Source organism: Piliocolobus tephrosceles, chromosome 5, assembly GCF_002776525.5.
Source record: "Piliocolobus tephrosceles isolate RC106 chromosome 5, ASM277652v3, whole genome shotgun sequence".
Classification (NCBI taxonomy): Eukaryota; Metazoa; Chordata; class Mammalia; order Primates; family Cercopithecidae; genus Piliocolobus; species Piliocolobus tephrosceles.
In genome coordinates, this window is record NC_045438.1 from 96,502,062 (window position 1) to 96,519,012 (window position 16,951).

General features: G+C 35.9%; 1 protein-coding gene across 2 annotated transcripts in view; it reads right to left on the reverse strand.

The window, feature by feature from the left end:
- Positions 1–16,951, reverse strand: part of MYO6 (myosin VI) — a 164,148-nt gene that overhangs the window by 57,704 nt on the left and 89,493 nt on the right. For both annotated transcript variants that reach the window (XM_023219277.1, XM_031935621.1), the window contains exons 7-11: positions 16,551–16,606; positions 12,304–12,401; positions 11,611–11,775; positions 7,963–8,043; positions 4,411–4,591 (exon numbers count right to left, since the gene is read on the reverse strand). In XM_023219277.1, coding sequence (XP_023075045.1) covers positions 4,411–4,591; positions 7,963–8,043; positions 11,611–11,775; positions 12,304–12,401; positions 16,551–16,606 — 581 coding nt within the window. The remainder of the gene's footprint in view (positions 1–4,410; positions 4,592–7,962; positions 8,044–11,610; positions 11,776–12,303; positions 12,402–16,550; positions 16,607–16,951) is intronic.

Sequence of the window (16,951 nt, forward strand, 5' to 3'; positions counted from 1 at the left end):
AAAGACCATATATTATATAATTCCATTTATATGAAATGTCCAGAATAAATTTATAGACAGGAAGTAGATTAGTGGTCACCTAGGGCTGAGAGAAGTGGGCAATGAGGAGTGACTGTTAATGGGTATGGGTTTCTTTGTGGGGTGATGAAGTGTTCTAAATCTATGGTGATGGTTGTACAACTCTGAAAATGCTAAAAACCACTGAAATGTACACTTCAATTGAGTGAACTGTATGATATATTAATTAGATCTCAATAAAGCTCCTACCAAAAAAAAAAAAAGAAAAGAGAGAGATACTTTGAGAATATTTTGAATGTTTCATTCTATGAAAATGTGCTTATTACTCATGTGTAGGTTCTATACATATACATATCGCCCAAAATTAGATAGCTCTCAAAAAAACCAACCATCAAATAATTCATTTAAATATTTCTTCTTTTTTACTATATTGCAAAGTTTCTTACATAACTCCAAAAATTATGTAAGACTAAGAAAAAAAAACAACCCAGGATTTTTAATAAGTCTTAAAAGGCAAAATACTATCAAGTAAAAGTTTTCATATCATTTGTTTCCAAAAAAGAACTTCTTCAAACATTTTAAAAGTTTGCTGTTATTATAATAACATTTTATTTGTTATGTGGAATTTTAAAAACACAGGCAGTCCCAATAAGTGTTTTCTGCATTTTCATCGTGCAAAAACTTCTTTATGACAGTTAAAAGTCCTGTAAGTGCTTACTGGAGAATAATCTTTCCAGTAGAATAATTATAAAAATACCAAATTTTTTTGGAGACAGGATCTCACTCTCCCAGGCTGGAGTGCAGTGGTGCAATCATGGCTCACTGCAGCCTCGACCTCCTGGGCTCAATCATTCCACCTCAGCCTTCCAAGTAGCTGGGACTACAGGCATGCACCACCATGCCCAGCTAATTTATTTTGTGCGTGTGTGTGTGTGTGTCTGTGTGTATGTGTGTTTTGGGGTTTTTTTGGGTTTTTTTTTGTTTTGTTTTTTGGTTTTGTTTTGTTTTATGGGGTCTCACTATGTCACCCAGACTGGTCTTGAAATTTCTGAGCTCAAGTAATTCTTCTGCCTCAGCCTCCCAAAATGCTGGGATAACAGGCATGAACCACCATGCTCTGCCAAAACCAAGTTTTTTTCAAATTGCTAAGACATGCCAAATTAAGCTCCCTAGGGAAAAAAGAAATCACTTCTAATTAGAAAGAAACCATTTGGACCTATAGGAAGAGTCACAGGAAGGATAAGACAAATGTAAAATCTTAGCTTTTAAAATAATTAATTTAATCATGTATTAATCTTATTAATTCCCTGCCTCTTTCCAAACTTCCTTGACTTCTGTTCACTTTCCCTTCAAGAGAAGGAAGTTAGAGAAGAAAAATAAGAGATAATGCAAATAGCATTACCTTTTGGGCATTTCATACTCTTCAACTAACTTGATCATGCAACACTTAGAATATTCTATACAACTGCATCTTCTACCACAGGGTAATAATAAGAGGTGTGAAGATGCCATTTATCACTTCTAACAACATTTCTAAAGTGTGTATTAATTATTGTAAAGTTTTTTTCGTGTTAGAATCTCCCACATGTGCTCCTTTGGTATAACAATGCTAGAGAGCAAATGAAATGTATGCTAACATTCATTATATTTTCAAAACAAATCTTCCAATCCTTCAAAAAACAATAAAAAATGTTAATGCACATTAAGAACATACCTAATTTTGCTTGAATTTTTTTTCATTTTAAATTGGGAGCAATCTGTATTTTAATTGTACTTACTCATTTAAAGCACTTATAATGATTACTATGTGCCAGACACAAGTATTCAAATCATTTTACAAATATTTAACTCAGGTATTCCTCTTTATAACATGAGGTAGGGACTATTATCTTCAGTTTACAGTGAGGAAACTGAGACATGAAAAGGCTAAGTTCCCTGCCTAAGGTCACACAGATAGTATGTAGTAAAGCATCTGGATCAGGAGCACATGTTCCCATCCACTATGTTATGTTGCATCTCACATTATTGACTTCACAGCATTATGGAACACTAAATCGGAAAATCATTAAGACATCTATTTTAGTCTGTTCATTCATAGACACAAATTTCAGTGGCCTGGGAAAAAGAAGGGACAATTATCACAAGCCTCTGAGTTAGTCAGACATGAGCAGAACCAGCTCTCACATCTACAACTTCATCAATAACCACATGCATCACTTCAACACAGGTTCCACTTTTGTAAAATGGAGATAATATCCCCTACCTCATTACATTTATGATATACAGATTACAATTATCATGTTTATGATGACATACAGAATAAGAAGGGACCTGCATACAACACTTTTTTAAATCTTTTTTTTCCTGTTTTCTTGTGCTCTTTCCCTGTATGCACACTATTGCTAGTGAGAGGAGGCGCCAGCTGGGCTTCCTGGGTAGAGTAGGGGCTCAGAAAGCTGTGAAACTCACTCATTTCCTGCATCAGGACTTACTTTGGTCCTGGATGAATAATATTAAAGATATGTGCTTAAAATATTCCTAACATCAGGATTTGTGCATGTGTTTTCTTCCCAAGAAAGCTACAAACAGCAAAAATTTTGCCGTAAGCTTCCCTATGTCCTCTCTCCCTTTCCCCTCCCCTGAAACTAAAAGAAATGTTAAATGCCCATTTTTCTGTGACCAGCCAGCCTTATCTATGCTCCTAATTCTAATTCCTTGTAAAGGAATTTTATTCTAAAGTCCCATAAAATCCTGTCTCCTTTGCCATGCTGCGGCAAGGTCATAAAGTAAATAAAACTTAATTCCGGTTTTCCTCAAAATCTAAAACATATCACAAAATAATTTACTGCCTTTGTTTCTCGCTCCGGTAACATTTTCCCGCAGCACGTATTTCCTGCCTTAAAGAGTTTAAAAGGCAACTGCATAATCTAACTCTGGCTACCCACTCGGGACCCCTTCCACGCTGTGAAAACTTTGTACTGTCACTCTGCTCAATAAAGTCTACAGCTTTTTTTTCTCTTGGTCCCTGTCTCCATCACTCACCGTGGGCAGCTGCCAAACCAATTCTTTGGCGTGGCTAAGGCAAGAACCTTTAGCGTTACACTAGCTACTGACTGTATTTTAAAAGTCCTTCTCATGGTTTATTCAATTTTGCAACTGAAGAAACTAAGACTCAGAGAGCCTCTGGGATCTAACACCAAAGCCCATTATTGACTACTACATTGAATGGTGCTGTAGGTTTTCCTCAACTCATCCTTGGTATAAGATCCTACAATAATGTCTTAACATAGGGGCTGACAATCTTTTTCTCTAAAGAGCCAGACAGTAAATAGTTTAGGCTTTGCAGGACATATAGCCTCTGTTGCAACTACTCAACTCTGACACTAGCACAAAAGCTGATATACACCACACATAAATGAGTGGATGTGGCATTGTTCTAACAAAATTTTACTTACAAAAAACAGGCAGTGGGCCAAATTTGGGCCATGGTTCATAGTTTGACATTCCCTGTATTCACAGATCAAATTTCGAATTATGTAAAGTCCTACTGTTTATGTACAGACTGAAACACTAGAGTTGAAAAGTTGCTTTTCTTTTCAATGTGCATAAGATTAAAATTTTCATTTATCATTAATAAAGTACATGGGCTTTTATATATTAAATTGCTCTAATTAATTTATCCAATGATCCTGAACATTTTCAAAAATGCCTTAATAGCTGGCCAGGCGTGGTGGCTCATGCTTGTAAGCCCAGCACTTTGGGAGGCTGAGGTGGGCGAATCACGAGGTCAGGAGATGGAGACCATCCTGGCTAACACAGTGAAACTCCATCTCTACTAAAAATACAAAAAATTAGCCGGGCGTGGTGGCAGGCGCCTGTAGTCCCAGCTACTCGGGAGGCTGAGGCAGGAGAATGGCGTGAACCCGGGAGGTGGAGCTTGCAGTGAGCCAAGATCGCGCCACTGCACTCCAGCCTGGGCGACAGAGTTGAGACTCCACCTCAAAAAAAAAAAAAAAAATGCCTGAATAGATGATAGAGAATTAATCTCCTCACCTATTGGAAAAGTGTAATATAACTGGAAATTTTAAAAAGTGAATATAACTGGAAAATTTAACTAAAAATTACCCTAAATTTATCAGGATAAAATAATCAGTTGTTTGTCCTTCAAAAATCAGAAGTTTATTCCTAAGCAATATCACTGATTTGTTGATCAGAATTACTGATAATGAAACAGTCTTCATTTGGGAGATTCAACATGTAACCCAGTATATTTTAGATACTTCTTAAGCATTTTTTAAGCAGCTACACATAAACAGATTCAATTTTCATATTACAAATAAATAACAGAAATCCTATTTAATTTTTTTCCTCTTAAAAAAATAAAAAACAAACCTGAAGTGCTGCCAGCTTCCTCAAAATCAATATTTCCAAGGTGCAGGACACCAGCTACTACCCGGAAGAGATCAAGCTTTTCTTCATCATCCAAACCAATTTTTTTCATAGCCGTGCACATTCTAATAAAATCACCATGGTCATCTAATAGAGGATCTTTCATAGAACCTGCCTTAAGGTACTACAAAACAAGACGACACCAATTAACTGATTGTTACGTTATTTAAGTACACTAAAACTACTACACCAGGTCAATTAATGCACTATATAACATGCAAAAATAAATTCTGTCAATGGGAAAATCTTCACTATTCTAACATTCAAAAACTAAATGACCAGGAAAAGTATACACAGGATCTCTCTTTTCTATTTCTCTATTTACTACATGTGAATCTACACTTATCAGCAAAAATTGCAATTAAAATAATGGAATTAGATGTTTTTCAATTAAATTACAATTTTCACTCTAAAGTCTTATAATCCAAGGATATTAGAAAAAGATAAAAAATTCAGTGGAAAAGTAGGGAATATCAATACTTGTATCAACATTACAGATTTTTTTTTAATTAGGTAATGATAAATATATTCATTGAATCATTCCACAATGTATACATGTATCAAACATTACATTGTACTCCAATGTACGGTATAAATATACATTATTCTTGTTAATGAAAAAAAGAAAAACTAAGTTAAAAAGTGCAATAAAAAATTTAAATGTGACAATTAGTATGACACTCCTTTAGGTTAACTGCCACCAACTGCACCAATATTAAGTAGTAGTAAATAGTGAGAAGGTTGATAAAATTTTCATACCTTAGAATTCTTTTTTAAAGTTTTTCATATGCATATATATATATATATAGTTAAGTATATTAGTAAGCACAATGCTTACTCTAATAATTTACACAATGACTTAAACATTTCAGAAAAAATGAGAAGAAAATTTGTTTTCTCTCCTAAAAGAACTTGCATCTAATGTACTCATTTGTTAGACTCTATATCAACTCAGAAGAAAAAAAGAAGAAAGTCAGTTCTGCAGAAACTAGAAGGAGAAACATAAAAGTTACTGGACACGAAAAGATTGTACTAGAAATTTTCCAGAACTTGTGAATACATAATTTAACATTAAGTAACAGGATCACGATTAACTGGTCATTAAAGATGCCTCCCGGAGACGGATTTTTTTTCCTCCCAGTAAACAAATGATTCCCAGCTCAAGCTGTAATTGTCTTTCCACGAAATTATTTAAAATGTTCAATTATGAATGTGCAACATTTCTGGAAAATATCTAAGACAATAAAATTCAATTTATTCTTAAAAGAAGCAAAGGAAACAATCACATGCAGCCAAAACTGTTCAGCAGAAAACACACATCATGCAGAATTTTTAGTCTTGCAGTAGAAGAATTGCTTCATTTAAAAACTGTTTCTAATCAAAAGTTAATGAACATATTTGCTGTATGGCAGACTAAAAATACTGCATTTTTCTAAAAATTACACACAACCTAAAGACATTCAGATGGAACTGGGCAAAGGGTTTAATTAGTCAAAATGATCACCTCATCCTCCTGATAAAGAAGACATAAAAAGTAATTTAAACATATTAATCCATTATTTAACTATACACATAAACACACACTCACTCAATGCGAGTAAGATTTCTGACAGTATACTGACTCTAGAATAAGAGGGTAATTTTCTTCTTTGGAGAGGACATGCTACTCTTTGGAGAGTAAACTTCAGTTTTCCTTCCTCTCTACTCCATTTTTTTCCATGGCAAATGATCAAATTTCTATCTTCCCCCCACCCTTCAGAACTGCTGCAATGTCCCACTAGGAAAGGCCTCCATTATCTTAGTGAAAAGAATATAACTACTATATTTTGATATCTCAGAAAAACAAAGTCTTATCAAGACAAAGAAAGACACCATAATAAATATTAATGTTGCTTCTTAAAGTACCATCATGGCTATAAACAAAGTTTATAGTTTGTAATTCAGATTCTGTATCTATAATGATATATAAAATATCAAATTAAACAAAAATTAACTGTAGGGTTGTCTGATTAGAATTTTAAATAAAGGAATATTTTATTTGCTTTCTATCCTTGTATATAAATATACTAAAAACATAGATCATCTCATCCATTTTAAGAGGAGTCAAAAATATCGGGCTTACAAATGTAGAAGCATTAAAAACTGACTATTATAAAAACTTGTTCGCTCACTCAATTTAAATTTTTAACAAAATTAATAAAAGTAACATTAACAAGTATCTATCATTAATCCTTAGTATTTCATAATTTAAGTCCCTTGAGTACATGCAACTTAATACCACTTATTAAACACTGCATATTAAAATTTAGAAGGGTTGTAAATTTTTAGATTAAGAAAATGTTTTATAAATAATTAATGGTATAATTATATCTAATTATTCTTAGAAATATAATTTACTGAAACCAATATATAAATTTTCCATAATATATTACATAAATATGATGTTTTAAACAGAACTACAATAATATACAAGCTTTTTTTTTTTTTTGAGACAGAGCCTCATTCTGTCGCCCAGGCTGGAGTACAGTGGTGAGATCTCCGCTTACTACAGCCTCCATCTCCTGGGTTCAAGAGATTCTCCTGCCTCAGCCTCCCGAGTAGCTGGGATTACAGGCACATGCCAACACAATTGGCTAATTCTTGTAATTTTTTAGTAGAGACAGGGTCTCATCATGTTGGCCGACCTGGTCTCGAACTCCTGAACTCAAATGATCCACCCGCCTCAGCCTCCCAAAGTGCTGGGATTACAGGCACGAGCCACTCCACCTGACCAGGTTTTTTTTGTTTGTTTTTAATTCTGTTGCCCACGCTGGAGTACAATGGCATGATCATGGCTCACTGCAGCCTCCACCTCCAGGGTTCAAGCAATCCTCCAACTTCAGCCTCCCAAATAGCTAGAATTACAGGCATACATGACCTCACCCAGCTAAATTTTTTTATTTTTTGTAAAGATAGGGTTTCACTACGTTTCCCAGGCTGGTCTCAAACTCCTGGCTTCAAATGATCCTCCCGCCTTGGCCTCCCAAAGTGCTGGGATTACAGGTGTGAGGCACCATGCCCAGCCTATAACATTTCTTCCCAAGAATGCTTAATCTATTTACTGTCTACATCAAGGCTCACTTCAGTCTTGAAATAGACAATAAATTGTAAGAGACATATTCTTAAGCTCAAGTGGTAACATAAGAGTAAGTTTCAAAAATGCTAGAAGAGACTGATTCTTAGGCTATTTAATACCTTCATGCTTGAAAACAGAATGAGAGGAGAGCAGTGCAGTGATGCCCAAGCAGGAAGAACAGAACCTGTTGCTTCACTAGATACCAACAAGTGGTATAAAGTATTACACTGTGAAAGAGACTTAGATGAATATTTAGTTTTTTAAACTATAAGCCTAAAAGTCAGAACTCTTACTTGGGCTCCAAAATAAAAATTATAACAAATCTTTCAGTATGATTTTTTTTTTACATTAAAGATTTTAAGAAAAATGGTCTACTATACCTCAGGACTTTTGCGGTTCTGTAAAATCTGTTTGTCTGTTTCTTTGTTAGCAAAGTATCTAGTGCAGCCTCGGTTTAAATACTATGAAAAAAGAAATTAAATATAATTAACATATATGATCCACAGGGAAATAATACAGGAGAAAACACAACTTATAAAATAGTGCCAACCATGACGAATTTCTGAACACAACTTGAGTACTGTTTAATCTCGCCATTAAAATCAATACTTCTATATTTTATAAACATTTTCTTCCTACTAATAAAACCAGGAATACTAAAAATCCTAATCTCTGAAAGGAGATTAAATAAAATGATTAAAATAAAAATCAATGACATAAAGGTTTTCTACTTTTAAAGGGCAACAATTTTATATCTTTTCAGTATCAAAAATCTAAATACAGTGCATGAAATCATGAAAATCAACTTCCTACTAAATATGTAGAATCTCAAGAACCCATACTGTAGTTTAATTTTTCAAGCAATATTTTAAATTCTGAAAAGTTAAGAAAGATAAATACTATCCTTGATTTTCTTAATTTTTTATTTTTAGAGTCAGTTTTTTAAAACATGCTTTTCACATTTATTGAAAACTAACAATGACTGTACATAAATTACAGTACTTGCTTTATGGATCAAATAATTCAAGGTTTTCTTATTTCAATGATTTACTTTGCTTACCAAAGACTTTCAAAAGCTAAATGCTTCCAAAATACAGAGCAAGAGGAGCAGTTCAAAAAAAGAATATCTACCAGTATCAACAAGAATCTACTGCTCACATTTATTAGTCTTGCAACTGAAAGCCTGCTTCATTTAAAAACTGTTTCTAATAAAAAGTGAATGAACATATTTGCTATATGGCAGACTAAAAATACTGCATTTTTCTGAAAATTACACACAGCCTAAAGACATTTAGATGGAATTGGGCAAATCTGATCAGGAAGGATGTACACAGAGAACAGGATGGACAAGTTTTTTAAACATCTCAGCTTCTCTTAAATCAGGTAACTATGATTTTATTGTACCATGGCATGAATTCCCAGATTAAATACACCACATCATACATATACCAAAAAAAAAATTTATAACAAATTTGAATGATATGGGGATAAATTTAATATTTTAGACAATGAATGCATCTATCATTCCTTCTCCATTATAATTAAATGCTAAAATACAGTAAAAACAAGACAACTATATACATGGTTTTTCTTTTCTTCTACCCTAGAATATTTGTGAAAAAAAAAATAAAAGAGAAGGGAGGAGAGACAATGTTGGTAAGCATTTTCAATGGACTGTTTCAAATAAAGAGCTCTTTTACTTAGCAGAATAATAGCTTAAACATATAGAGCCAAAACAAATATGTCCTTTGCAACCAAGCATTTTGTCTCCTCACTGCAATTGTTTTGTCAAGTACAATTGGGCAGTGGGGCCTAATATTACAACCTTGGATAGAAATGTGTCCTTTTAGTTTTTCTGTAACTAGAACACTATCCCTGCCATCTATTCTTATTCTATCCACGCTTTCTTCACATTCAAGTATCTATCCATGATTACAGCAAATGGCTCCATAACACATGTGCAGAAATATTTGAAATGTCTAAAGAATGCAAACATTTTTAAACCTTTTACTTTTTAAAGTATATGTGTGATTAATACAAATATTTTCAGACAGGTATACATCTACAATTCTTTACATACTAATTTTGATAGAGGAGTGACCAAAAAATTCAACAATTTTGGAAGTGTTCAACCTATTGCATGTTTCCCCTTTGTTTTTAAAACCTGATCTCTCAGTTATAACCAGCAGGCTAAACTATAGAAAAACCTGATGAAATCACTAACATACTTTGAAGCCACTTTAAGGCAGAATTATTTGGGGGAAGTGGATATAGTAGTGTGTGTGTGCCGGCATACGAGAGGAATATTCAAGATGGCAGATGTATGCAACGCTGTTCCCCTACTTTCCCTCTTACCATCACAAGGACTTTCCTGTAAGAAAGGAAATCAGGCCTCCTGGTTCACACTGCAGAAGCAGGAAACCCTCTGACCAGATAAATTTCAACAGCTGCCCTTTCAGGATGCCTGCCATTGTACCAGGAAAGGCTGTATATTCTGAAACCCAAAAATACTATGCTCCCAAGCCTCCAAGCAGGAAGAAATGCTAGATTAAGGCCAGAATAGTCACATCACTTTACTGTCAAATAAGTATTGACAAAACCATATCATCATTATTATATTTCATGTAGTTCCTAGTAGTTTATTCCTTTTTTAAAAACCATAGTAAAAAAGAAATGCTTCCTTTACTTTCATGAAAATAACGTGGGCAACTAACTTCAAATTCCAATTAATTTGGAGAGTTCTAGAAAAGACTGGACATTTTAGAAGTATACAGATACATTTATAAAGTGTTTTAAGACAATAGACTTCTAAAATTTGCAAATACACAATAAAAGAAATTGGTTGAAGTAAAAGAAAAGCTGTCTGCAAACACACACACACACACACACACACACAACCACAGAGCAATAATTATGTGTGTTATGATTCTCAAATGGAGGGTTTCTGACCAAAAAAGACTATCGGAATCAGCTGGGGAACTCTATACAAATGACATTCCTTACTCACATTCCATTCCTTTGTATAAACAACATTCCCATACTCCATACAAGGACACTGTTTTCTAACCTGAGAATCTGAAAATTGTGTTAACCATCCTCACCACTCCTAGAAACTCTACTCCCTTGGCTTGTAATTCTCGGGGGTGTGGGGTTTGGGTTTGGGGGTGTGTGTGTGTGTGTGTGTGTGTGTGTGTGTGTACGCGCGCTTCCCACCACATTCTAAGTTGCTCAGGAGCAGGGACTGGGTAAGGAGCAGGGACTGGGTATTATTTATCTTTTCAATCCTGGCCCAATGCCTGGCACCCAATGGGCAAGCAATAAATATTTGTTGTTAAAGTGAAGAAATACAATCATGTGTCCTTTATTAATATTAATTCAGTGTTCAAACATTTTTACAGATAAGTCAAAGGTAACTTTAAAGCTAGTATTACAGAGCTATTATAAATTTCTAATTGAGTTTAAATTGATATAGGGTTTAACACCTATCCTTTTATCTATTCCATTATGTGCCTCCTCATATAGTAGAATATTATAAACTCAGCAGTACACCTTAATAGAGATCTTCTCAGTACTGTGGTCATTCTAACATGTTATACTTGATCCAACGTAAGTTACATACACGCAACAAGTAGATTTCAAAATCCACTAAAATAAGTTTTAGGCTTGATGGCAATTCTGTTTTCAAAAATTGTACAAAAAATTTTTTTTCTTTGAGACAGGGTCTCGTTCTGTTGCCCAGGCTGGAGTGCAGTGGCACAATCATGGCTCACTGCAGTCTCAACCTCCTGGGCTCAGGTGATCCTCCCACCTAAGCCTCCGAGTAGCTGGAACTACAGGTGAGTGTCACCATGCCAAGCTAATTTTTTATATATGTATTTTTTTTTGAGACAGGGTCTCACTACATTGCCCAGGCTTCTCTTGAACTCCTGGGCTCAAGCGATCCATCCGCCTCAGCCTCCCAAAGTGTTGGGATCACAGGCATGAGCCACTGCACCTGGCTATATGAAATTTCTTTTCTTCCGACCTACCCGAAAATTATCTGGTGAGCTCAAATGAAGTTTTTCTCTAATATCTTCAGAAGCACCAGCACACAACCTATAAAAGATATGATAATTTCTTTCCTCTTTGCCTTGAACACAGATCCTAGATTTCTCTAGGAGATAATGTGAAACAAATCCTCCAACAACTGAGCTCTAAAAAACAAAACACAGAGAAAATATGTTTTTGCATTTAAAGTCTTAAAGTATAATTTACCAATGTTAAATTATTTACCTTTTCTAATACACATTTGTCTATCAAAGAGGTTATAATATTCATCAAATAAACGGGAAAAAACAACTAAATGTAAGCATAGAGTATTTATAATGGTCACCATTTTAAATATCCTCATTTAAGTCTCTAGCCAAATCCTGCTATAAGTTTTGAGCCAATGAAGAATCACAATTGATCCTGCACTGTACCTCAACACAGGTGCTAGAATATCTTACATGACTAGCTATACAGTAATACTCAATGCTGAAGTCAAATTCAGTATGTAGGCTTTAAATTGTGAAAGGAGCTTTTAGATGGTCGTAGTGGACACGTATATTCCTGCAACCATCTAAAGTAACAATGAAACTTAAAGGGATTTACCATTAAGTGCAAGTACAGCACCAACTGACCCTTGCATTTTTACAAACACTCCCCAAAAATATCATTCCAAAGCTTACTCTCACACTTACCTTTTCATTAAAATGTATTTCTACAAATTTCCCAAATCGACTGCTATTATTGTTGCGAACGGTCTTTGCATTTCCAAAGGCTTCTAGGAGTGGGTTAGCTATTGAGAAACAAAAAAAAATCAATCAAAAAATTTGCATGATGGAACAAAACAAAATATGCATAGTATATCTCCATTTGTTAATATATACGTCTAGAAAAAAATGCACTAAAAAATATTAACATGGGCCAGGCGCAGTGGCTCACGCCTGTAATCCCAGCACTTTGAGAGGCCAAGGCAGGTGGATCACGAGGTTAGGAGTTCGAGACCAGCCTGGCCAAGAGGATGAAACCGCATCTCTACTAAAAAATACAAAAATTAGCCGGGTATGGTGGCACACGCCTGTAATCCCAGTTACTTGGAAGACTGAGGCAGGAGAATTGCTTGAACCTGGTTCTCAGAATAAAAGGTTTTAAAATCCTAATGAACAAATATAACATTTTCACTGTTATTTTATAATCACCTATCCACATATCATGACTGGATAAGAGTTATTAGAGTCTACTCTTACACTCACCTAAGTCTCAACCATACACATACTGAATTAGTGTTAATCTTACACACATATTCTCCGTCAACAAACTTAAAGTGCTTCATAATGTTTAGTGTTAAAATGTTTTTTATGAAGCATATTCTTCCTATAATAAACACAAAGCTGGCCGGGCGCAGTGGCTCATGCCTGTAATCCCAGCACTTTGGGAGGCCGAGGCAGGCAGATCTCGAGGTCAGAAGATCGACACCATCCTGGCTAACATGGTGAAACTCCATCTCTACTAAAACTATAAAAAATTAGCCGGGCATGGTGGTGGGTGCCTGTAGTCCCCGATACTTGGGAGGCTGAGGCAGGAGAATGGCGTGAACCCGGGAGGCGAAGGTTGCAGTGAGCCGAGATCTCTCCACTGCACTCAAGCCTGAGCGACAGAGCAAGACTCTGTCTCAAATAAATAAATAAATAAAATAAAAAATAAACATGAAGCCATATTTCTTATGAAGCCTTTTCAAGTCAATTTCTCCTATTCTATCCATAGTAGAATGCTTAACTAGTCCATAGTAGAATGCTTAACTAGTCTCTAAACTCTTTTAAAGATCATTCCCCAGCCATTTCACATGCCAAAATAAGAAAGAAAACATTAAAACTAAAAAGTATTAGCATATATCCCTCATGTTTCAGATGGGAGAAAAAACTGAAGCTAACATGGTCAGCTGGGGCGCGGTGGCTCACACCTGCAATCCCAGCACTTTGGGAGGCCAAGGTGGGCGGATCACGAGGTCAGGAGTTTCAGACCAGCTTAACCAACATGGTGAAACCCCGTCGCTAATAAAAATACAAAAATTAGCCAGGCGTGGTGGCGGTCGCCTGTAGTCCCAGCTACTCAGGAGCCTGAGGCAGGAGAATCACTTGAACCCAGGAGATGGAGGTTGAGGTGAGCCAAGATCATGCCACTGCACTCCAGCCTGGGTGAAAGAGTGAGACTTCATCTCAACAAAAAAAAAAAAAAAAAAAAAAAACAAAGCAAAACAAAATAAACATGGTCAACTCACTCTTCAAAGGCCACATAACTGTCTAATGACAAAAAGAGGACTCAATTATAGGTCTCCCCCACTCCCTTATTGGTAATCTACTAGTTTTTGCTGAAGAATTTAATACAAGTAAAATACCCCAATAGGATAAGAACCTCTCCAATAGAAAATCATATTAATGCTACTAATAATATACTCATTCCAAAACCAGCAACTAAACTTCTATTAAGGATGGCATCAAAAGACTCTATGCCCTTCTAGTTACACTTACTATTATCCATTAAGAGGCTATAGAGCTGGGCACAGTGGTTTACGCCCGTAATCCCAGCACTTTCGGAGGCTGAGACAAGTGGATCACCTGAGGTCAGGAGTTCAAGACCAGCCTGGCCAACATGGTGAAACCCCAACTTTATTAAAAAATACAAAAATTAGCCAGGCATGATGGCACACACCTATAATCCAAGCTACTTAGGAGGCTGAAGCATGGGTATCACTTGAACTCGAGAGACAGAGGTTGCAGTGAGCCAAGATCACACCACTGCACTCCAGCCTGGGCGACAGAGTGAGACTCAGTCTCAAAAAAAAAAAAAAAAAAAAAGGAAGCTACAGAAGCATTTGGAATAACACTTGCAGCATTTGGAATAACTTATCTCCACTATAACACACTACATACTGTACAGCACATTACTGTGGAAGAAACTGGGCTTATATCCAATTGTCAAGTGAGTGTGCTCCTCAAGTGAGCAAATCACAATACTAATTAGTCTTTTACTGAGGTAGCCTATAATTTGTTCTTTTTTATTAATTTATTCCGTTTTTAAGAATGACTCCCTTGCTAAAGTAAGGTACTTTACTGTGAATAAAGCATTACTTATGAGATAAGTACATATTTGGGTATGTTACACCATCACATAAACTGTAAATGAAACTAGAAAATTCTTTATATTAAAAAAACTTTATTGATGCTCAACTTTAAAAATGTTTATTAGAGTTCTATTTAGATTGATCTACAGGCAGATTTTACATCACTGTGAAAAATGCACATATCATTTGCTATGATCTAGCAAAATGCATGAACATACAAGGCCCCAATAAGTTTTTGTTCAACTAACATTTTTCTTTAAAATGTCAAGAGCATGTGTGTTGCACTCGTAGAGTCCCAACTACTTATAAGGCTGAGGCAAGAGGACTGCTTGAGCCCAGAAGTTTGAGACCAGCCTGGGCAACACAGTGAGATGCTGTCTCTACTTTAAAAACAAAAAAGGCCAAGAGAGTGTTAAAATATGCATTTACTATGGCATGCAGTTAAGATGTCTAGGTTTATACCCGAATTTCACAACTGATGAGCTATATGAGTTTCAGCATATTTAAATATTATCATCTTTAAAGTAGGAATAAAATAGTTTCTAATTCATTCTGTGAAGATTTAAATTAGATAACAGATTTTTAAGCAAGATAACGCCTAATACATACCATATGTATTATTATCACCATCATTATTAAAAAATGCTTACTGAGTACATAGTGGGGGAAAGTAAGGCAGGGAGAAGGAGAAAGGGTGTTCAGAGAAGGCTGTTTAAGACAGCGCAAAGAACTACAAGGAGGCCAATGTGATTAAAGCATAAGGAGTTAGAAGAAACATGACTCTAGGTGAGATCAGAAGAGGCAGGGGCCAGACCACACAGAGCACTGTGGGTGATGTTACACATCTGGTGCATGATGTTGAGAGCAATATGAAGCCATCAGATGATTTAAAGCAAAAGAAATTATTCCAGCCAGGCGTGGTGGCTCACCCCTATAATCCCAGCACTCTGGGAGACTGAGGTGGGTGGATCACCTGAGGTCAAGAGTTCAAGACCAGTCTGTCCAACATGGTGAAACCCCATCTCTACTAAAAATACAAAAATTAGCCAGGCGTGGTGGTGGGCGCCTGCAAGCCCAGCTACTCGGGAGGCTAAGGCAGGAGAATCGCTTGAACCCAAGAGGCAGAGGTTGTAGTGAGCTGGGATCAAGCCACTGTACTCCAGCCTGGGTGACAGGTGAGACTCTGCCTCAAAAAAAAAAAAAAAAGGAAAAGAAATTATTCCAACTTCCATACAGAGACTGGATTAAGGAGAAGTAAGAATCTAAGTGAAGAGACCAAGCAGGAGTCTATGATGCAGGAGGGCATCATGCAGGAGATTCAACATAATGGTAGTCTAGGCCAGTAGTCTCCAAACTGAGCTACAAGAAGATTTTCTAAGGAGGTATACAATCATGGATAGCTTAAGGAAATCAATTTACACACTACTGCCTTTGTTAAAAAATGACTTCCCTAAAAAAGCACCTAATGCCAATTAACCCTTCTTCCTCTTCCCTTGACACAAAACAAGCTCCACAAAACAAACAGGAAGCTAAAGACATTCCTGTATTTCTTTCATTCATTCAGCAGATATTTATGCTCTTTATCAGTTACCATTCTAGGGGTTTGCAATATGAAACAAAAATCCCTGCCTTCTTAGTGCTTTCATGAGGTGGGGGTGGGGGCAAAAACAATTGATATTAGGTAAATAACAAGATGATATATGAGCAATGATTTGTAGGAGATAAGAGAACCTTTTGCATCTCTGAGAGAACATTCCAGACCACTGAAAGAAGTCTTGTAACTTAATTTCAGTACATGCATAACAACAGAAAAATTAGCAATACCTTCAACAATTCTGTCATCAATATCTTGACCTGTTCCATAGGATTCAGTCAGGTACCTGTTTAAAATATAGGATAAAAAATGTTGATGACAATAATATGGTATACAATTATTTATAATTATATTATTTAGTACACATAAAACTGAAACCTAGATCATCACTATAACAAATGTGTACTTAAATGCAATTATTCTGCGACAGCTTTTTAAATGTATTTAAAATTCTATTTGGGGCCAGGTGCAGTGGCTCATGCCTACAATCCCAGCATTTTGGGAGGTCAAGGCAGGTGGATCACCTGAACTCAGGAGTTCGAGACCAGCCTGGCCCACATGGTGAAACCCCTTCTCTACTAAAATACAAAATTAGCCAGGCATGGTGGCATACGCTTGTCATCCCAGCTAC